Genomic DNA, 22,965 nt, shown 5'->3' with positions numbered 1-22,965 from the left:
CTGGGTGAAAAACTTTTCTAGTACTGTAATATTATTGTATGTAATCATGTATCTATATTGCAAACCTCCTGTACAGCCTTTGTGAACTCTTCGCTTGGTAAAACATTAGAGAGACACAGCTAATTTACTGAAATAGATAAAAGCTTCTGCTGGTCAACATGTTCTCCCCAGGACATATGTGTTCTAAGAGCAGGGATACCTGAAAAGCTTCAGAACCAGATCCTGGCTAGTTGCAGTTGAGAGAGTGGCACAGTTGCACGTGGACTCATGCAAATACTGACACCTTAATAACACTGGAAGATGTTGCTGCTAACACGGACATGGAACAAGTCCAGAGGAGGGCCATGAAGTTGATAAGAGGACTGGAGCATCCCCACTGTGAACATAGGCTGAGAAAGTTGGAGCTGTTCATCCTGGAGAAGAGAAGGTTGTGTGGAGACCTCATAGCAGCCTTTCAGTATCTGAAGTGAGCCTACAGAAAAGATGGAGAGGGATTCTTTGTCAGGAGCTGTAGTGATAGCACAAGGAGGAGTGGATACAAATGGAAAGAGGGGAAATTTAGGTTAACTGTTAGGAAAATATTCTTAACTGTGTGCATAAAAGCCATGCTATGAAAAGCTAATGTCCATAAAGGAGGCAGAGGAGTCCTGCAATTTTATTCTAATAAAGGGGGAGAGTCACTGGGACAATCCCCCATGGGGTCACTCTTGAGGTTGTGGAGAATGCAGCCTCCTTTCATCCTAAACTCCCGACCGCAATGTTGCCCTCTTTGTTTCCCCACTGGCTGAGGTACTAGGAAGGTACAGCCTTCCAAAACCACGTACCACATATTGCCCCAAAAACATGTATTGTCATTTTACCCTAAAGTTGGGAAGTTCAGACTGTCTAGGTTCTGTGGATCCACCAAAAGTTCAGACCATCTGGGCTCTGCAATAGACTTTGCACAGATGCATTTCTCCTAATACTCTGAAGTTCAGGAATTCAAAATGTCTGGTCAAAATGCCTGGGTTCTGTAACAAACCCACACAGCTTGATGCTCCTAGAGACACATTTCAAAGACAGTAACACCCATTTCTCCTAAATCTCCTAAATCATCTTCTGATCAAATAATCGGTAAAGACATTAGCACCCATCTTTCCTATCAGCTGTGAGGGAGGTGAAATCCTGGAACAAGTTGCCCAGGGAGATTGTGGATGTTCCAACCCTGGAAGTGTTCAAGGCCAGGTTGGACGGGGCTCTGAGCAACCTCTGGTGGGAGGTGTCTGTCTGTCCGCGGCAGGACAGGTTGGGTCTCGATGATCCTTAAGGTCCATTCCAACCCCTTAACATTCTATGATTCCATGATTTAAATCTGCCTCCATGGACCAAGGTCCTAATTTCTTTATTCTTTCATGAGGCTCATGGGCAGGAGCATGGAGGGTGAGCCATTTATCGGCCTGAGGGCTCACAGGGAGCACTGCGGGGACAGGACGGCGATGGACGCAAAGGCAGAGGGACGGCTGCGGGGACAGGCAGGGATATGCGCCGAACTAGTGACTTGGGAAAGAAAACCACCGATGGAATAAGGGAGCCAGACTGCTCTGCCGATAGGCCCGCTCCGCAGGGCCGCCCCACGGGGCCGCGCTCCCCGCGCCGCGGCGGGCGGGGCTCTCACGGGCCGCCTCCGAGGGGGCGCGGCCGGCGGCCATCTTGTGCGGCCGTCGGTGGCTGCGGGGTTTGTGCGGGTCCCTGCCGAGCGGCCGGCATGAGCGCGGAGGCGGCGGACCGGGAGGCAGCCACCTCCAGCCGGCCATGCACGCCGCCGCAGACGTCGTGGTTCGAGTTCGTGCTGGAGGAGGCGCTGCTGGAGCAGCACCTGCAGAAGCCCTCTCCCGGTGCGTGCCCTGCTGGCCGCCGCCTCCCCTCGGGGCCGGCCGCGCTCCCCGGCCCCTCCTGCGGCAGGCTCGTTCCGGGGGCAGAGGGGCGGCAGCGGGGGCTCTGCTGCGGTGCTGGGGAGAGCGGGGCACAGGGAGCCGGGCACTGCCCGCGGCCGTGCGGCGGCATTTACCGCCGGCAGTAACGCGAGTTTTCTCATTTCACTTTATCTTTCCTATTTAATAACTTCATTTCACTGTCTTTCTTGTCTGGTAGATCGCTTTTCCTTTCGCGTGTGTGAATGTTGTGTGCGGAAGTGTTGTAGTTTGTTTATTCGGTGGGAAGCGCTGCTCATGCATCATTGCAGCTGGCAGCTGGTTTTCTGCCATTGGGGTCCTGTTAGTGGCAGGAGCTGAAGTCCTCCGACAGGTTCAGTGCTGAAATTGCTCTCTGGACCTGGAATAAATAGAATTCTCGTCTGATATGTTATAAGAAAATGGCCGTATTTAAAATTATCTGATCTTTTGATCATAAGTGGTAGTCATCTTTTCCAGCACCTGAATTCTGCGAGGAGGTGGAGGAAACAGGAAAACCTGGGCCAGTGTTGCCTCTACAAAAAGTCAATTTAAGCGTAATCTATCTTAGATCTATGCTTAGATTTTATACTCTAAGATTTTATACTCTAAGATTTTATACTTAATTAATTAAGTAATTTGATAATACTTGCTTTATGTTTCACAGAGTTCAGTGAGATTGTAATAGCTATGGTTTGGCCTCTTTTTTCAAAAGAGCTGAAAGGTATTGGCTGTCTTATTGGGAGAGATTGGGTGCTTTTTTGATGCTGTGTTTTAACCAATCGGAAAGTATTTCGTAAATGTATTCGGAAGTACCAGCAACTGCTTGTAAATATACTTTATGTGCAGAGGATAATTACAAGTAGATGTATAGTTTTTGTATCTTGTAATTTCTTTAGGCAGCATTTATTTTCAGTAGATGCAAGTATCAAAACATAATTAATACAAAATAGTGAAAAATAAATAAAAGTGTGAGAGTGTGGTTACCATGGTCAAGTGAATTTTAACATTTAGCAAAGATACGTTGACAGTCTGTTTTGAGTTAGCACATGCAGGACACCATTTAGGATTAGAATCTACCAAGTAACAATGTCAGCACTGTAAACACCGAGGATAAAAGAACTGTGTTCATAGCTAGGGAAAAAAAAATAATTTTTGGGCTTATAAAGAATTTGAGGAGTGGCTGTGTTTTCTTGCAGACCCGCCACCTGTGCAGCTGATTGTTCAGTTCTTGGAACAAGCTTCAAAACCATCAGTGAATGAACAGAACCAAGTCCAGCCACCACCTGATAACAAAAGAAACCGCATTCTAAAACTTCTTGCTCTCAAAGTTGCTGCTCATCTGAAGTGGGATTTGGATGTATTAGAGAAAAGGTATAGTCTTCATGCTAAGTTTACTAAATTGATGTGGCTTGAGATACTTATTTAAAAAAATGGAAGTCTCTCTTGCTCCCTTTTGGGTATGATAATTGAAATTTAGTTGTATTTTAGCTGTAAGTTATAGAAGAGTTTTGATGAAGTCAGTGTGTCTGAACAAATCAGGAATGTCTAGAGAGGAAAACCAGCATGTCTTAGACATTAAGATGTGTACATGTAAGCTTCATAAAGATGAATTTGAGGTTATGTTTTCTTCAGTGACAAAACTACCATAAGTTTCCTCATTCTGACATGCTTGAAATTGGAAGTCTCGCTCCACTGTTGTTGATGTGAATTGCTCCATGTATCTCTGAAATGACTGTGGTTGAAGTAGACAGACCCCAGCTTTGCATCTTTCCTTTGGACATTTCAGCTAAAAGATGGTCTGATGAGCTAGAACAGTCAAGAACTACTTCACTTTGGCAGTGCTGTGCATGTTAGGGAGCTGCACTCACAGAATCACAGGATGGGTATGTTTGGAAAGAACCACAGTAGGTCATCTGATCCAGCCTCACTGCTAGAGCAGGGTCATCCCAAAACACATGGCACAGGATTGTGTCCAGGTGACTCTTGTTTACACTTGGCTTCCTGTTGGCACTTAAGTAATGGCAGAAGTTCCTTATTCATTCACACAGGTCTCCTGCCCCCTTTATCTGTAATTTAATGTAAAATCTTAAGGGCGCAATAATTGCCCTGGTTCTAACTCACATGGAATTGTAGAATCATTTAGGCTGGAAAGGAGCTTTAAGATCATTGAGGCCAGCTGTTAATTTGACACTGCCAAGCCTGCCACTAAGCCATGTCCCTAAGTGCCACATCTGCATATAATTTAAATACCTTCAGGGTATGATGGTGACTCAGTCACTTCCCTGGACAGCCTGTTCCAATGGCTGACCACCCATTTGGTGAAAAACTTTCCATAAAATGTAATCCATTTCATAAAATTCAATCTAAACCTTCCCTGACACAACTTGAGACCATTTGCTTTCATCCTGTCACTTGCCTGGGAGAAGAGACTGGCCACCCACTTGCTACAACCTCCTCTTAGGGAGTTGTACAGAGTGATAAGGTCCCCTCTGAGCCTTCTTTTCTCCTGGCTAAACACCCCCAGTTGCCTCTGTCACTGCTTGTGAAATGCTTCTGATAGAACACAAGACCTGAAATTTATTAAACAGAAATCCTGGCTTTAGCTGCTAAAAGTGTAGTTTCACTGGTTGTTTTCAATACTTGTTGCAAAGCATACAAATTTTTCACAAGATCAAAGGTACTTTGGCAGTAGCTGATCTAATTTCAAAAAATGTCTAAATTAGTAATAATATTTTAGTTGTGTTAAATTATACCACAAAAGCTTGGAGCAGTGCAGTCCAGCCTGCATGTCTTCTCATTTTATTGAGGAGAGTCCTGTCCCAGCCAATGTATCTTGTACTTACCACTATTCAAAAAGTACTTAGTCTTAACTTCACTTTCTGTGAGTGAAATTTCATTTGTGATGGAAATGCGGTTGCTTACCTTCAGGGAGTATGATCTGGGGCTGCTTTGAAAGAACTCTTACTAGCTGGGTCGTGCTGTTACAGGTGACTGGATTATTCTGGTAAGGTCCCTGTGTGGGTAATGCAGTGGTGCAGAGTAGCACTTCAGCTGTCTGGGTGGCTGAACTACTGCTTGGGCCCATTCTCTTGGGCTTAATTCATGCAGCTAATACTGGTAACTGCTTTACATACCTGATCTCAAATGCTGAATAAACATCCCTGTGATGCTAAGTACTGAATAGTACTTAATGGTATTCAGCAGCCAGTACTGAATAGTAGTGTACATTGTTTAACATTCCATAAATAGATTTACTCTATGAAATATCTGATTCTGTCTTTTATTTTTTAATAGCTTGTCTGTTCCTGTATTGAACATGCTATTGAATGAACTTCTGTGTATCAGCAAAGTTCCCCCAGGAACTAAGCATGTGGATGTAGATCTGTCCAGCTTACCCCCAACCACTGCAATGGCAATACTACTCTACAACAGATGGTAAACTACTACATGGCAATAATATAAAATCATTATGGAACAAAGCAGTGCTTTCTTCTATCTGTATAATTGTATGTAGATGGAGAAAGAACCCTAAAGTACTAAGTGTTGTGATCTGTTGCTAGGTTATAGTGAAGGAGCAGAGTCTGAAAAGCTATTCTAGAACTGGTTTTCTTCTCTAAAAAATAGTCAAGATAATGATTTGAACTCTCTCCTTATAAATATAAAAATCTTCATCTTTCAGCTTTTTATGGACATAAAAGCATTTCTTAGCTGCTAGATGTGCTCTTGAGTAAGGGATATGTTCTAATGGTATAATGTTTCTGAAATGGCAAACTGCTATTATCAAGAGGCCTGTAATCTGCTTATTACATTTCTGAGGCTAATACCATTCTTTGCTTAATTTTTTCCCCTGTGTAGGGCCATAAGGACCATCGTTCAAAGTAGTTTTCCTGTAAAGCAAGTGAAACCTGGTCCACCTCAGTTAAATGTGTAAGTTACAGATATCATTAATTTGGATGTCATAGGTATTTTATAATCAGAAATGTAATTTCTAAGTGGATTAAATAATGTTTCTAAAATGTCTAGTTGTTACATGGATAACTTGGATTTATTTCAAGTATATTCTCACTTTCCTGTCAGACATGCTTGGTACATATACTTGTCTGTTGTTCCACTCTGTCAATGTTATAATCTCTGTGACTTTGTCATGGCATGAAAAATCAAGAGAGGAAGAGAGGTGGCAATTTCCCTTGACAGAATGCTTATGCTCTAGTTTAGCTGGGGTACATTTCTTGCATTCTTTTGCATCCCCGACTTTCAGTAGCTTGCTTAATGTTGTTGTTTTGTTACACCATTTGGAAGCATTGTGTGTGATAACCTTAGAAATAATGAAGTATTTGCTTCATTAGGCAGTAATTTGTAATTTAAAATCAATTTTGCATTTTGCCTTCTAGAAGCTGTGAGGCTTTAGTAACAGCTTGTCCTTGACTTTTATGTTACAGTTATCTCCAAAATTTGGAAGTATCTAAGTGGTGCTTTTCATATGTTTTATGTTAATTTTACACTTAAGTATTAGACCATACTTGTTTGACAGAGTCTGTTAAATATGTTGATTAAACATACTCTTCTTCCTCCTCCGTATTTTACTATAGATGTTATATAGTCCTATATGTATCTGAGTCTGATCCTGAATAAAAAAAAATCTCTGTGGGAAAATAATTGAAAAATACTTTTAATTTTTGCATAAACATGTGGACATGCTTCTGCTCCTGACATGTTTGAGATTTAAATGTTGAAGCTTCATGAGACTTGAGGCTGTGGAAGCTTTCTTCATTATCATTTTGCTATTGAATTGGTATTAACAATCTGATCTTGGAAAAAGGCAATGATAACTTTGCAACTTTTTGTTTTATTGAACCACATTCTCATACAAAACTATCTTTTCATTATGAAGGTCTGTATTTCAGATAGAGATAGATAAGAGCAGTCAGTCGTCCTGCATTATGATGTTCAAAATGTAGTTAAGAAAACCAAGCATGAATGAATTATTATATCTAGAACATGAAGTATTGTGCAGATCTGCCTTATAACTGAATGCTTGACCTCTTGTATCTAACTTGCAGTATGAATCATATTCAGCAAGAAAAGGAACTAACTGAAAATATTTTGAAAGTGGTGAGACTCTTTTCCCTCATATTTTTACTCAAATTTGCATGTAAATATGAATTTCTTTATTGTACAAGAAATACAAAAACCAATTCTACATTGTGTAGAATTTTTGAAGGACTTTTTAAAAAACTGTTCTTTTACTGACCTGTTTAAAATGTAGCATTAACTGAAACCCAGAGTTGAACTCAAGACCAAGAGGTTAATTCTTTTAATGCATTTGAATTATTACAGTTGAAGGAGCAGGCTGCTGATTCCATCCTGGTCCTGGAAGGAGCACTTAAATTGAACAAAGATCTTTATGTCCATACTATAAGAACTCTGGATTTATTGGCCATGGAACCTGGGATGGTGAATGGAGAAACAGAAAGTTCTACAGCTGGACTGAAAATCAGTACAGAGGAGATACAGTGCCAGGTAGCTCACATTTTGTACTAAAGCTTTCAGTTTATATCTCTTTCTTTAGAAAAAGTGTTTAGTAATAATTTTGAGGTAAATCACAGTTTTTTTCTATTAATGTTCCTTGTGTTATTTTGGGTTTGGTTTTTTTGTCTGTCGGTTTCTTGTGTAATACAATGAAATAATACTGCCTTCATTTTTACATTAATAGAACTTTTTTTAATCATTGTAACTGTTGTTACTTCCCACTAACCTCTCACTTTTGCCCTCTCAGTCCCCTGAAATAACCCATTATATGACAAGGATAGCTTGCTGCATTGTTTTCAATGATTATGAGGAAATCATTCTTTAATTTTGTTATGCTTGTGCAGAGTTACTTAGATTGCAGTTAAAGGGGAAGCAATTGAAGTATGTGGGGTCAGGTGTGCAGTGTATGTTGGTAAATTAGATAAAAGTAGGAGTAGTTTAAAGTACAAAGCTGAAATACTTCATCTTGACTTGGAACATGATGTCCAAGAGTGTGTGTTTGAAATGAGTGCTCTTTGCAGGTTTGCTATGATTTGGGTGCAATCTATTTCCAACAAGGGTCTACAAATGCAGCTGTTCATGAAAAGGCTAAGGAAAAGTTTTTCAAAACAAAAGAGTTGATTGCAAAGGTAAGAAGTGTTCTTTTAGTATGTGTGTTCAACTCTTTTCTAAAAAAATGCCTTGTCTAAATTATTGCTTCCTTCTTTAGCAGTTTAATAACTCTTAATGGTACACAGAGTTTTTAAAGAAACTTTCTGAAGTTTTGAGAGTAATTTTATTCACGTTGTGCCTGGTTTGAAATTATATTAATTGTTTGCAGTATATTGCTGCTTTGTTCTACCTTTTGTAATGAATAGTCTTTTACACAAATTGTATTGATGCGAAAAACGTAGAAATGACAGCTCCAGTGCTAATAGTAACTTGACTGAACAGTACATCTGTGTCCATGGTGATGACATGTTTTTGAGGAAGGTAACCATACAGCACTTTTGTTTTTTTTTTTAACCTAACTTTCCCTTGGAAATCAGATTCTCTATGTTCTAACCTTTTAAAAAAGTACATCTTATTTTTTAAGAATTGTTTGCTTCCTTTTTTATTTTGTTTCATATTCATATTTTCAAAACTTCAGAATTCCAGTTTTTATTTAAATGAAGTGTGTGCATGTACATTCTTTTGTTCTTTTGCTGTTGGAAATTGTGAGTCTCTGTTTTGTGAATTAAGCATAGATTTCATAATGCTTTGGCTACTAAGATCTGCTGTAACTCTTACTTTTCAGAATGGCTCATCATCACTTCATTTTACCATAGATGAAGCACGGTTAGCTGGGTATTGTCAAGCTTGTGAAGTTCTCACCTCATCTTCTGATGATGCATCTCAACAGGCAACTCCTTACAGTAAAATCCACAGCTGTATGAAATCTGGCAAATACCAGGTAGAATGCCTAAACAAACCCATGTATATTTGAGGGGGGGGGTTATCCTTCTTTGTGGAGGATTCAGTTTGAACTGGTATGGATTTTAAGAAATGTTTAATGGCAATTTAACTGTTTACATACTGGTTTAAGTTCTATGTGTTTAGGAATATAATATAATCTGGTACATATTGGATTAAAATATCTTGGATTCCATACAATGGTAAATAATTCCTGCCAGCTGACATAAGAGCTTTTCAGATAATTCTTTGGGTATTGAGAATTATTCTTTCAGCTAATTCTCGGGTTCTAATTCCTTGGCTTTCAGAGACTGTTGCTACTTAGATGTGCAAGTTTGTTTTGGGTTTTTTTTTGTTTTTTCTTTGATTTTTCTGATAATAAAGAACTTCTTTTGTTACTTGATTTCTTTTTGATCAATTAATTTTAGTATTAAATATGGATGTGAGATGCTTCTCTTAGTTTTCTCATTTTTACCAGGTAAAATAATTTTCTGTCTGGTTCTATTGCATTATGCATTGAGTATTCCAACTGTTTTTGTTACAGGACTTAGTGAAGATATTCCTTGAAGATAACCTAACCCTCAGTTTACCTGAACAGTTCAGACAATCAGTGCTGAGAGAACTCTTCCAAAAAGCTCAGCAAGGGTGAGACATCAGAATATAATCAATGTTCAGTGATGATGAAGAGTAATTTTCATTGGTAATATTTTTTGTGGAAAGTGTGTAAAATCTTTTCACAACAAACTACTTACATCCATGAAACTTCAGCCTTTGTTTCTTTTAGCAGTAGTCTAAACTACATTTTACATCACACTACAGCTCCTTGGTTGTATCTCCCTGTGGCCATAGATGGAAAAAATGTAATGCACGTTAACAGTTGATTTTATCACTTGACTGATTCTTTCAAAAAATTTTTGTCCACCTGTTGTGACACCACTCTTTGTGTGTCAAAGCTGTTCTGTGACCTTCAGTTTTGTGTTCTTGCAGGAATGAGGCTCTGGATGAAGTGTGTTTCAAAGTCTGCGTGTGCAATACAGTCTGTGATGTGTTACAAGGGCGAATCATTGATATTCAGTTTTGTCAACTGTTCCTGAAACCCAGCAAAGAGAAAATAGACTTCCTTCTTGAGGTAAAACATTAGCCTAAAATTGGAAGTGAAAATGATACTTAGTGAGAGATTTCTTTCCCCACATGACTGTTATTATTGCAAGGGATGCTCTGCTTTCTGAAGCAGAGAAAGGTCAAACATTATTCAACTTATTTGCAGTTAGGGCAGCTCCACTCAGTGATCAGTTCTGCATCTGTTGTTCATAGCTCTGTTTCCATCTGTCAGGGAGGGTCCAGTGGAGAGCTGTTGCTTCAGGTTGTATTTGAAATTGCTGCTATTCCTGATATTGTTAAATTATGTAGAGATATTGCTGAATATTTGTTTTAGTGGAACAAAGAATCAAATTCTCCAAGACAGAGAGAATGAGTAGAAAAAATACCTGTGGAAGAGGACCACTTTTCCCTTATTAGCTTTGTTGTAGAAGTTAGCATGGGATGCAGTGATCCTGAGTTACTGTTACGTGTGAGACCTGCACTGTTACCCTTAGTGAAGCTTTTTAGGAAACTGAATGTTGCTTAAGCTAAACTTAATAGTTTTATTTCTTTGCTGTTATTTTAATGTATTTTATTAATTTGAGCCTAGTTCTTTTGCTTGTCTCTTCAGTCATGTGGCAAAAAATAATTGACAGTGCTCTGTACTGCAGAGCAAGTAAAAGCTTACATCAGCCACTCATATTGGAACTGGAATGTACTTCTAAAAAAATTATTGCAAGCTGATAAATTCAACTGTCTTCTAGTTATTTTTCAACTTCTGGTTTAAAAAAAAAAAAAACAGGTCCTAGTGGATCTTATAATTTTGCACTTAGAAATACTTCATTTTTAAACTCATGTGCTAAATGATCTTGTGTGGCACCCAGTGTCAGTGCTTCTGTATACCAGAGAAGTAGGAAAAAGGAATGTGGATTATGTCTTGACAGAAGATGACAGTTGTCTGAAGCATCCTATCTTGTGTACAAGTTGAAGGAAACTGATCCATGTGTGATGGCAGTAGCTTTTATCAGGTTTACTTCAGAGACAGTCTTATTTCACACAGTGGTACTGAGATTTCTTTATCAAGCTTTGTCAGTCAAATCTTACCTTACTTTCTTTGGCTTACAAGAAACCCTTGAGAGCTGGTCTCATCTCTACAATAGAGTAACTGAGTCATGACAGGATTACACAGAGCACAACAGAAATACTGGTTTGATTCTAGATTAATTAGGGTAACCACCCAGCAATGCTGCACTTGGTTCCCATCTAACAGCACTTGAGCAGATTCAAAAATTGCTCTACAAAGTAAAAACAACAGACAGGCAAAAAGAGTTGGAATTGTTCTGGGTGGAGAAGCAAAGGCTCCAATGGCATCCTTGAGAACTTTCAGGCTCCTAAAGGGGACTAGAAGAAAGCTGTTTTGCATTTTGTTGTGGGACAGGACAAGGGTAATAGGTTCCTACTCAAAATGGCAGATGAAATGTTAGGAAGAAATCCTTTACAGTGAGGGTGGTGAGGCACTTGAACAGGTTGCCCAGAGAAGCTGTGGATGCCCCATCCCTGGAAGTGTTCAAGGCCAGGCTGGGCAGAGCTTTGAGCAACCTGGTCTAGTGAAAGGTGTCCCTGCCCATGGCAGGGCTTTTAGAACTGGATGATCTTTAAGGTCTCTTCCAACCAAAACTATTCCATAACTTGTTGCTTCACCTGAGGTAGAGGTTTACTGGCTGTTACTACTTGTGAGACAGAAAGCTGGTCAGTAACACTGGCTATAACTAAATATTATAATATGTGCAAGGTGACTGCTTAGTTATTTTCTGCTTTCCTTTTCCAGGTTTGTTCAGGATCAATAAACTTGGAAAGTGCTTCTGAAGAATTGAAGAGAAGAATGGCAGCGTTTCTCAAGTATGTATCCATATTAAGATAACATGAATTTGCACTTTGTAAGCAATGTAATACAACACAATAAAAATTTCAAGAACTTACAACTGGAAAAATAAGCATTTTTTTCCTACTTATGTACTAACATTTTTATTTGCTTAGAAACTTGTGTTTGGGCATGGAAGATCTTCAGTTTGTCTTCATGATTTCATCTCATGAGCTTTTCATAAAACTGCTGAAAGACGATGAACGGAAGCTGCTCATTGACCAAATGCGGAAGAGATCTCCTCGAATCAATCTGTGCACAAAACCTGTCACTTCTTTTTATGATATCCCAGGTAACTTTCACAGCATTTTCATTAACTGCAGCTAGTGTCCTATTTCCTTGATGAGTACCTTGAGGTTACAAAGTGCAGGTCTGTTCTCAAAAAAGTTTATAATGTTTTTAGAGAGAGTACTTCCTGTTATTGGTTGGCGCATGTCCTGCTTGTTCAAGAAGTTGGCTGCTACTTGCTTGTTTCTCAAGTGAGTGTAATACATAAGCCCAGATGAATGTGTCCTCGGTGACAGAGTGAGAGAGCATGGCATTAGTTTGAACAAAATGTGGCTGTGGCAGCTGTTCCCAGAAAGGGAGTCCTGCCTCTGGACTTACATACATTAATGATGATGTGACTGTGCGGTAAGCTGGAACAGGAGTGCATCTGAATGAAATTTTTAACCTACCAAAGTAAACCAGTTAAATTCCCCAATACAGCTGGCTGGCTGTGCAGCTGCACAAGTCAAAGCTAACAAGAGGAGCCAGATGGTGGCTGGAGCTGGAAAGGCCTTACCTTTTCTGAGGTTGAATCTTTGCTCTGCTATAGCAAGAGTGGTCAGAGCTGCTGGAGTGAGGAAGGGGATTGCAAGCAGCCCTTTAGGTCGGGTGTGAAGGTAGCACAACGTGTTTGTCAGAGGACACAAAAGGATGTCTGGACCTATGGAAGCATGATGTATCTGCTGTTCTTACTATGTTCTGATTGAAGTGTTATATACTAAAGAATTGGAAGTATCTACATTGAGAAGAAATGTGCTGAAGACCTGGTTGCTTTTCTTCCAGCTTCAGCAAGTGTCAATATTGGCCAGCTTGAGCATCAGCTCATACTGTCAGTGGATCCATGGAGGATTCGCCAGATCTTGATTGAGTTGCATGGTATGACCTCAGAACGCCAATTCTGGACAATTTCTAATAAGGTAACTTAGCTCATGTGCTCACAAGAGACTGTAATTCAAGGACTGGTGAGGTATCATACTGCAGTGAACAAGAAACATTTTCTTATAGATCCTCAGGGTGATTTATCTTTTCCTTCTCTGCATAGTGGTGGTTTTTTAAGAAGGATGATACATATCTTAACACACATTCTGTATGAAGAGTGTTACAAAAAACCTATAACCTTTGTTTTAAGGAATCACTGGCTGTATCACAAGCTTTCCTTATGAGAAAAGATTTTTTGTAGCTTGTCCTTTTAGTGTTCTGACTAGATAGCAATATAGTTTTAGCTTAAATTTCTGTCATTAGAAGGTGGGAGCAGGAGAGAGGAGGACTTTGTTTAAGTAAAGATTTCTTGTCTCTTTTTAGCTCTTCCCTTTAATTACTGCATATTCAGAGTGTGAACAAAGGGTTATCGGGCGTTTTTATAGTATTTCTAAATGTACCATACATTACTTGTGATGAGATGTAAAGACAGGAATTGGCAGTAATTTTCAATATTTGGGGTTTGTTTATGTTGTTTTAAACAGTGATGTGAATTCTAAAACTTGTTTCTGTGCAAATATCCTATGCATTTCTCTCCCAGTGGGAAGTACCAAATGTTTACGGCAGTGTTATTTTAGGAATCAAAGACAGTCTGACTAGGGATTTGGTCTACATCCTGATGGCCAAGGGATTGCACTGCTGTGCCATTAAGGTGAGCAAGCCATATGAGCTTACTGGTTGGTTTGGACAATTGAATCTTAATGAAATGGAAAATTTGAAAGCCCTTTTTTAGAAAAAGAACTGAAAAATTGGGTGGTGAGGGAGATATTGTGACAAGCTCCATGTGTTGTGTAATGGATAAGGATTTCTGTCTCTCAGAGTTTCATCAGCAGAGCAAAGATAATGGCTTTCCAATGAGTTGGGCCTGGAGATAATTTCATTCATATAAAGTTTTGATTATGTTGTTCTAGATCATGTGGCATCTACATCCAGTGGTGATTTGATTTACTGATATGAAGTGCGATTCTTTTGAATAAGTGTATTACTTAAGGAATTTATTGGAAATGCTGTTCTATTTTCCTTGTAATTGACAAATTTGCTAAACTGCAGCTAAAACAAAATTGTAGCAAGCATACCAGTAGTTGATTCTAGCATGTTTTTGCTTAAACTCCTTGTTTTGTTTTCAGAAGATCTGGAACTCTTAAGCTTAATAGCAAGTCCAAAGGACTCATAAGTAGACACTGTGAGATGCTTGAGCAATGCTGATGCTAATGGATGCTGAGTCTGGTTCAGCCAAGATAGAGCTGATTGCACTTTAGCTTGTAGTATTTCCCCTTAGGAATTTATTAGGAATCATTAACGCATATAATTTTTATTGCAGGATTTTGTCCATGCAAAACAGCTTTTTGCTGCTTGCTTGGAGCTTGTGACTGAGTTCTCTCCAAAGCTCCGTCAGGTCATGCTCAATGAAATGCTGCTGTTGGACATTTATACTCACGAAGCTGGAGCTGGTGCTTCTGGAGAGCGTCCTCCTTCTGATCTTATAAGCAGAGTCCGAGGATATTTGGAAATGAGAGTGCCTGGTAAGTACATTACTGTCTTTCTGAGGAGCAGTAAAGCACAAACCTTGAGAGAAGGGGAAAAAATCCACAGCAAAATAAAGCAACTTTGTATTGCAGATTAACCACTGTGTGTAAATGGAAAAACAGTGACTTTGACGCTGGTTTTAGTAAGTCTTCAGAAGTTTTATTAGATTTTAGGATTTTGAAGTGAGCATGATGCCTGCCTGTTGCTAAACATTGACAGTTTCTATTCAGTGCCACTTAAAGGACTTGAACAGGATTAAGATGTCTGCACTTCTGCCAGAGGGTTTTGCCAGTTCTTAAAGATTCCTCCTGGTTTCACAATAAGAGAGTAGCATTGTACTGTTGTGATTAGGTGAAACCCTTGTTGCTTCTAATTTCCAGAGGTGAGGTCTCCCATTGGGTTAAGCATCATATCTTCCTGTGATATCAGTGGAGCAAAAACAGCTGATTAGAGGGAATGGGATATGCTTATTTTCATACAACACCATTTACAACACTGTTTTCTCAAAAATAAAAAGCTAAACAAAGAATCCCTTTCCTTTTAGATATTCCTCTTCGACAAGTTATAGCTGAAGAATGTGTTGCTTTCCTGTTAAACTGGTGTGAGAACGAGTATTTGACCATGCAAGTTCCATTACCTCTGGTTCAGACTAATCCTTATGTGAAGGTAACAAGTGCTCACTCTCAAGGCTTTCTCAGACTGTAGTTGACTTTTTTTTTTGTTGAAGTATTTTGTACTTTTCAAAGCAAGTACCTTTCTGCTTAAGAGTGTGGGGCTTTGTGGCTCTAATGAATTGAGTATGGGGTAGAACATAGGGCTAAGCAACAAGCATGTTTAGCACTTGACAAAAAACATGGAAGCTGTGCTGCAGGAACACATGAAATCTTGCCCCTTGTTGGCTGCCAGCTAAGGTTGGTTCCATCAGGGGTGTGTGGTTATGATCCATGATTGAAATGCTGTAGCACTTCCTAAAGGACTCTCCTCTCAGCTGGAATTCAGCCTAGGTTGATGTAGGAGGTATGAGAAGTGTGCAGATCTCTGTTTTCAGGTCTGGCTTCTTTTCTGTTCCTGAGATACTTATGTTCCAAATGCACTGTAAGAGTTCTGGTTTTTACCCAACAGTGGTGTTGAATTTTTGGAAACTTTGCCTTCTTTGAAACTTTGTTTTCAAAATTGTTTTGCTCCAATGTTTCTACTTCACAGTTAGGGCATGGAGCAGAAGGCAGGTTGTATCACAGGACAGGTTCATTTTTACCCTGCTCTGCTTACCTATGATACTTCCTAATTTCTGTTCTGAGGTTCAGCTTTTTTGTATAATATTGTGCCAGTTTCAGTTAAGATTAATTACTACATGGAAGTTAAATGAGCTCTAAAGAGCCAGTCTTTATTAAACCATATTTTATGGGGGTTAGGTTTTATGTAATATATGTTTGTTTTCTGGAGCTTTTAATAATGAAATAGATACCAAGGAAGCTAATAAATGGCAAAATGCTCTGTTTAATTCCTGTTTTCCAGCTTCTTCATCAGTGGTCTCTGCTGCAAAATTTAGTCACATTCCTTTGTAGTTCATAATTTAAAATCACTTGCTTTGCCATTTTAAAGGCCAGTAATTCCTTTGCTGTAGATGATATGCAGAGGAGCCTTAGTTGCTGTGTTTTTTCTGTTGCGTTGTGTAGCTGGGCCAGTTGCTGGCTGCCACGTGCAAGGAACTGCCAGGTCCCAAAGAAAGCAGACGCACAGCTAAAGATCTCTGGGAAGTCGTCGTACAAATCTGCAGTGTATCCAACCAGCACAAACGTGGCAATGATGGAAGAGTGAGTTTGATAAAACACAGGGAGTCTACATTGGGTATTATGTACAGGTATGGTTCTAAAATTATTTTTGAAGATGGCTTGAATGGTTTGTTTGATCCCATGTTCTCGTCAGAAATTGTCTGGATTCCACTATCAGAGTGATGGCAGCAGCTAAAGATCTGAGTAAAAATCCTGTCCACTGTGGGAGTTGGCTTTTAGTAGGGATGTGCTGGCTTTCCTTTTCAGAGGCAGAAGAGGAGTGTGTGGGAGGCAGCTCTCCCTGCAGAAACTGAAGCATATATGGCTGTGCTCCCATTATAACCAGTAAAGTCAATGCATCTAGAGGGCAGTAGAGCTGATGGCTGGAGGTGTCTACTTTGCAGCAAATAGAATTATTGTGTATCAGTTTTGTACTTTTATAGCTGTTTCAAGCACATAGCTCACAGCATGGGTATCTATACTTAGATTTGTATCTGGGTCTAAAGCTAAATGTTACTGAGTTCTTGAAATGAAATTCTAATTCAGCTAAACTCTGCAGAGTAAGAAAATCAAATTACTCTGGTCAAGAGTCTTCTCTGTCAGACACCTTAGCAGCCTTAGCCTCAAATGACTGATTCAGGACTCTCTGATTTGTCCAGTGCTGGCACCTGATTTGTCCAGTTCTGGCCTGTTCTGAAGTCTGAGCCTAAGTATAAGTTGTCTAATATGGTATAGTTTGGTTTGTGTGCCTGTATTGAGCAGCTTTCCACGTTAAAGCCTTGGGAGAGGTGCCTCTGTCAAACCTCTGTGTCTTTGCCTTCCTTGAGCTAATCAGGTTAAGGTGTGCCAAAGGCCAGCTGCGTTTGCCTACGCTGCTCTGGGGCAGGTGTAGGGGGTACCAACGTGCTGCAGCTTCCAGTTGTGTACTCTGGCAAGGAAAAGGAGCACAGCTGTACTCCAGGTTACTGAACCTTTCCTCATCCCTCTGATTCAAGTAAAGGGCAGTGACCCTGTTGTTATTATGGAAAAGAAGTAGTGAAAACTTTTCCAAAGGTTGTCCTTGTCTGAATTGTCCTATGCTGACAATTTCTGATGTTCATTACAAGGAAACTGAAGTACATTATAAGTGATCACTGTGTACCCTCTTCTCTAAGTGTGTAGGTCATTGCTGCAAACCTGGCTTAGGGAATCGCAGTACAGTTCAATTGATTTCCCCTTTAGAGTCAGTGGTTGACTTCTGTGATTTTCATGCCTTTTATAGTTTGATAGAAGAACATACTAACCTATTTTTGGTTTGAAATTTGCTAGTAACTGTATTAAAAGTGAATGGGCTGGTCATTTTCATTTACATGCCCTATATTTGTAAACTTAGAGGTGAAGGGGTGTTTTAGCAGGTGAAGAATTTGCTCTACTGACTTGTGTTTTAAGTGTGCATATATTCTTTATTGTGGATGATTTCTTACATGGGTATTTGTGTCCCTCATTTAGGAGTGAATTGTTGTCCTTCATCAAAAAGCTTCGGGTAAGTCACAGTGGTGTTGAAAATATGTTTGCAACCAAAACATCCTTTTGGTGTAGTATTTTTCTGGAGTTTTTGTGTTAAATTCCAAAAAATCTAACAGTTATATGGGTGCTTTGTATGGCTGTAAAACGTCAGAGTTTGCTATACCTGGCATACAGCAGTGTGGAATAGCTTGTAAAAAAATTACCCTGAATTCTGGTGGAGATCTGTTTACATTGGGAGTGTATTTTATTGCAGCTGTCACGAAGCAAAGCATTCCTTTTGGAGGGAGACAGAAGCTGCTACATGCATCATACTAAGCAGCAGAAGTAAGAAGGAGGGAAATTGTTTATAGCTTCTGGGTTTGTAAATGCATAGAAAGTTGTAGTAAACCTAGCTTAAGCTTAAGGTTAGGTAGTAATCACAGAAACAACATAAAGATCTGTAAAACAAAAGTAAAGTTTATATCCAAGGAGTTATTCAGGAAAAGATGAAGTAATTAAAAACTTTCTACAGAAACATTCTTGCAGTATCCTTGTGGTGCAGATCTCTTAACAAAATATTGTCCTATTTCAATAGGAAACTATAATGATTGCTTGACTTCTTACATAGTTTTGAAGCTTAGGGAAGAAAGTGGAGTTTTGTCAGTTCATGGAATATTTATTTTCCCCTACAGGAACCATTGGTTCTAACTACAATATTGTCCCTGTTTGTCAAGCTTCATAATGTTCGGGTTAGTATATATCATCAAAGTCTTTCTTGGTTTTCTTGAAATGTTTCTTGTTCTGATTTCTCACACCATCTTTCTTCTCTTAGGAAGACATTGTGAATGATATTGCAGCAGAACACATTTCTATCTGGCCCTCATCCATCCCCAAGTAAGATAATGATTAAGAACACTTTTTCAAAATACTGTATGTGATGGGTTTGGTCCCAGTTACTGTTAGTGTGGTTTCTCCGTGTAAAGGCATCACTGCCCCCATTCTGTCTCTGGAAAGGTTGGTTTGAGGACATGGAGAGTTTTGTTCCTAGTTTGATGGTCCTGGTGGAGATAGGGGAAACAAGAAAGAGGAGGAGAAAAGGTATGGCTTTTAATCTGTGTGCTTTATTGAACTATATGTTCACTTTATCTGAACCATATAATACTTTATTGTGAAATCACTAATATTTTTTGAGATGTGTTTGAATAATAGCCAAAATAGGAAGTAGCAAATGGTATGTATTGATTTATTCTGACTGTATTGAATTTTATTTCTCTACTGAAATTTAGAGGCTCTGTGGGGTGGGATCCCAGAATCTGGTTTAGTTCTGGCATTTTGTTCAAGCCTGTGAAGGCTGTATTTGTTCAGTCAGATTTACTATATTGTAACAACAGTAGTATTACTCAACACAAAATCCTTTCTGGAGTTAGTTATGCTTCACACTTAGGGCAAGGTGCTTGGGACCTCACCTAGAGGTGAAATCAAGTTAGTGGTTAAAAAAACAAAGCAGTAAGTTAGGAATTATTTTTCTTTCTTTTTTCTTTCAGTCTTCAATCAGTGGACTTTGAAGCTGTGGCTATCACAGTAAAAGAGCTGGTCAGCTATGCCTTGACTATCAATGCAAACAACCACTTCTGGTTAATTATTCAGGCAGATATTTATTTTGGTAAGTGAAACCAATGTCTGTGTTTAACATGTGTAGAGGAACCTTGCTGCTCTGAGATTTGTTTGACATAACCCTCCTTGTATTTCCTTTCATGAAAAGAAGTTTAAGTGATATATGAGGTTCAAATCTTCAGATGCAGTGGTGTAGGTGGGTTTGTCTGGGAAGGTGTCTAAGCCCACAGATAGCCTGAGCTTCTGATAGGTCATGCAGACTTGCTTTTAGGGGAAGGGAAACTATGAGTTACCCTTAACTTCCCTCTTCTAGTGCAGTTGGTCCTTGACTGGTGTAACTGTGCAAAACCATGGCACTTCAGTGTTTTATAAGTGAATGGAAACTTGTGAACAGTGATTGCTTTTAAATGTGGAGATCAGCTTCAGTGGAGCACAAGATGAGCAGAGTGGAGAGGATCTGTATTTTATATAGGGAAGTATCAAGGGTTTGTAAATGAGGAAGCATGAGGAAGGGTTTGTAAATGAGGAATAGCTACAGCTTTATAACTCTTGGGGTAAGAGGAGGAGTCTTAATGCAGTGCTCAGTGCTGTCATGTTACATGTGGGAGAGTGATTCAGGGTGATAAACTGTTTTCCAGTGTTTATTGCCTGTACAAAGTGCAGCAGCATCCCAGAAGGAGGACATTTATGTAGGGAGCCTCAGAGCTGGTGTTTAAAAGAGCAGTGGCAGTGGGCTGTATTTCTGTTTTGCTTCTGCCACAGAGCCTGGAGGCTGCTGCCTTCTCTGCAGCTCAGGAAGGGCTTCCTGGGAGTGAAGTAGTGCTGAGCCATGAGGGTGCTGTTCTCTCACTCACACCAACTCCTTCACTACCTGTGTGTGCTCAGCTCACTGAAGACAAGTAAAATTCAGCTATGAGAGATGTATCTGAATAATTATATAAACAGTTGATCTGAGTATTAAATAACTGCTGTATTTGAGACCTTATTTGGCTTTTTTCCCTTGGCAGCAACTAATCAGTATTCAGCAGCCCTTCACTATTACCTGCAGGCAGGAGCTGTATGCTCGGACTTCTTCAATAAGATGGTGCCACCAGATGTGTACACAGACCAGGTGAGCTAAAGTGGGATTTGCAGAAATCTCTTTGGATTCAGACAGCATCCTGATTCTATGTAGAGACAAAAGTGTCCAGCACACACACTTTCCTGTAGCATGTGAGGTGTATCTTGATGCATGTAGGAACAGATGTCTTCATCAGTTCTTTTCTTTTTTGGCTTGTTGCTTGAAAGCCAGAGGAAATCTGAGCCTTCTCCTCTGCTGAATCACAGAAGGCTTTTCTGTTAGTTCATAGAGCCTGCAGAGCTGTGTGCTGGGAAAGCACTGTGGGACACCAGGAGCGTGGAGAGCAAATGGAAAACCCCAGAGCACAATCAGTGTGTGGTCTGACCATCCCCAGCTCATCCCTGCAGAGCCACACCGTGCTGGGCAGGGCTGGGGCCAGAGGGGCTCAGGACAGTGCAGCAGCCCTGCCTCACCAGCAGTGCTCACCTGAGCTCCAGCTGCTGAAAACATCTGGCTCCTACTGTGCTGGGAATCTCTATAGTGACAAATAGGGATGTGCTGAAGCCTGGGAGTTTCTAGGGGGCAGAAGAATGTAGATAGCTACTTAGGTGGTCCCTTGAAAATAATAATAAAACCTGCAGTTTGTGTTCCAAAACATGCATTTCAGAACGTGTTCTGTTTTAAACCTTTCTGTAGGTGATAAAAAGAATGATCAAGTGTTGCTCTTTACTCAATTGTCACACCCAGGTAAGAGGTGAAACATGGCATTAACTTAAACATTTGCTTATAAATATTTATATAGGGGATAAATTTAAAAAATACTAACTTCAACTTCCCTTGGAAATACAATCTGCATTAGAGTAGGCTTTGTTATGTTTGCTTCTAGGACAGTTAGAGGACTAAAATTAGTAAATATAAGACATACTTGGAAATGTAAAATGTAGAAGTAGTCTGGGGGTGTTTTGTTCTACTTTTCTCTGATAATATAGACTTTTTTTTTTTAAGAGAGGAGGTATCCATGGGGTGGTGTTGGGAACCTGGCCTTGTTTTTCAAAACTCAGGTTCTGTTGCTGATCCATGGGGTCAGTCATTCTCCAAGAAGTAACAGCACTTGTACTGCGCTCTAAAGCTCTTCAATGCATTTGGAAACCTGGAAGCCAAGTCGCTCCCTTCTGATCTGAGTCAATCCCCTTTTCTTGTAGCTGTTGCCACTGCTGTGTGAGAATGATCTGTGTTCAGGTGCTCAGAACTTGCTTGCCCTGGTAACAAGGTCTAGATTAGGTCTAGAAAAGAAGTGGCATGAACAAGGCATTGTGTGGAAGGTTTGTTTGTGGGGAATTGAGGCTGTCAGAATCACCGAGTCTTTCCTTACAGGTAGCTATTTTGTGCCAGTTCCTCAGAGAAGTAGACTATAAAACTGCTTTTAAGGCACTGCAGGAACAGAACAGGTAAATGGTACAACAGAGTTTATAGATGCCTAAACACAGTATGTGACTCTGTCAGTTTAACCTGCCTTGTCTTTCAGTCACGATGCCATGGATTCTTACTATGAATACATCTGGGATGTCACCATCTTGGAATACTTGACATGTATCCTTTTGCTGGAATACCACACATGCTGGATGTTGACAGCTGAGAAAAAGTCCATTACCTACTGACTTTTCTTGACTCATCCTCAGATCTCCACCACAAAAGAGGCGAGACAGACAAGCGGCAGATAGCAGTGAGTTAACTCAGGGTGCTGGGACTTCTTTAGAGTCTTTCCCTCCCTGAAATCACCTCTGAAAAGGTGGTTTCTGTTCCAGTTAATTCCATCACACAATTCTTTTAGAATCTGGGTGCTTATGTCAAGTTGTGGCTGAAGGGGTGGGGTGATGGGGCATACAGGAAATTAAAACAGAAATAAATCACCCATGGAACTAGTGCTGAAAGTGCCTTGAAATGAAACAGCTCTACTGGAAGGCCTCATGCTACTTGTGTCTACTCTTTTGTTTCAAGATAAAAGCCATTGGCCAGACAGAGCTGAATGCCAGCAATCCTGAGGAAGTCCTACAGCTTGCTGCTCAGAGAAGGAAAAAGAAGTTTCTTCAAGCAATGGCAAAACTTTACTTTTAGGCTAATGCTGGAAGATGATTACAAAATGTATAAAAGTGAAAAAAATCTTTCAAGACTTTATTATTTTTAAAAATTCAATTAAATTTTTGTACAACATTTACAGTCTAGTATCTTTCTTCTTAGAAATAGATGAAATCTTACAATAAACCCCTTATTTTTACAAACTGTACAGAAGGCTGGAAGCAACTGCAGCTAGTTCCACAATGGCTTGTTTGAGAAGACATGAATTCAAGTTTACAAAGTTGTTGTGAGTGT

The 22,965-nt window shown here is 39.8% G+C and overlaps 1 protein-coding gene across 3 annotated transcripts; it reads left to right on the top strand.

Moving 5' to 3' along the window:
* Positions 1 to 1,688: 1,688 nt before the first annotated feature.
* INTS8 (integrator complex subunit 8) lies at positions 1,689 to 22,806 on the top strand. Of its 3 annotated transcripts, XM_059479058.1 has the most exons (27): positions 1,689 to 1,874; positions 3,128 to 3,302; positions 5,226 to 5,366; positions 5,787 to 5,858; positions 6,992 to 7,043; positions 7,269 to 7,451; positions 7,982 to 8,089; positions 8,737 to 8,892; positions 9,436 to 9,536; positions 9,879 to 10,020; positions 11,800 to 11,870; positions 12,009 to 12,184; positions 12,943 to 13,076; positions 13,679 to 13,789; positions 14,459 to 14,660; positions 15,209 to 15,330; positions 16,341 to 16,525; positions 17,925 to 17,958; positions 18,614 to 18,670; positions 18,754 to 18,815; positions 19,466 to 19,584; positions 20,543 to 20,646; positions 21,292 to 21,342; positions 21,970 to 22,043; positions 22,121 to 22,185; positions 22,275 to 22,318; positions 22,594 to 22,806. In XM_059479058.1, exons 1-27 carry the CDS (start codon positions 1,745 to 1,747, stop codon positions 22,708 to 22,710), a joined length of 2,988 nt encoding a protein of 995 aa, XP_059335041.1. In that variant the 5' UTR covers positions 1,689 to 1,744; the 3' UTR covers positions 22,711 to 22,806. The 3 variants fall into 3 exon arrangements, 2 of the variants coding, with proteins under 2 accessions (XP_059335041.1, XP_059335056.1); XR_009419053.1 differs by lacking the exon at positions 21,970 to 22,043; XM_059479073.1 differs by lacking the exons at positions 21,970 to 22,043; positions 22,594 to 22,806 and having other exon boundaries at positions 22,121 to 22,318.
* The last annotated feature ends 159 nt before the right edge of the window (positions 22,807 to 22,965 follow it).

Source organism: Ammospiza nelsoni, chromosome 1 (assembly GCF_027579445.1).
Source record: "Ammospiza nelsoni isolate bAmmNel1 chromosome 1, bAmmNel1.pri, whole genome shotgun sequence".
Taxonomy (NCBI): Eukaryota; Metazoa; Chordata; class Aves; order Passeriformes; family Passerellidae; genus Ammospiza; species Ammospiza nelsoni.
This window is presented reverse-complemented; position numbering and strand designations above follow the sequence as displayed.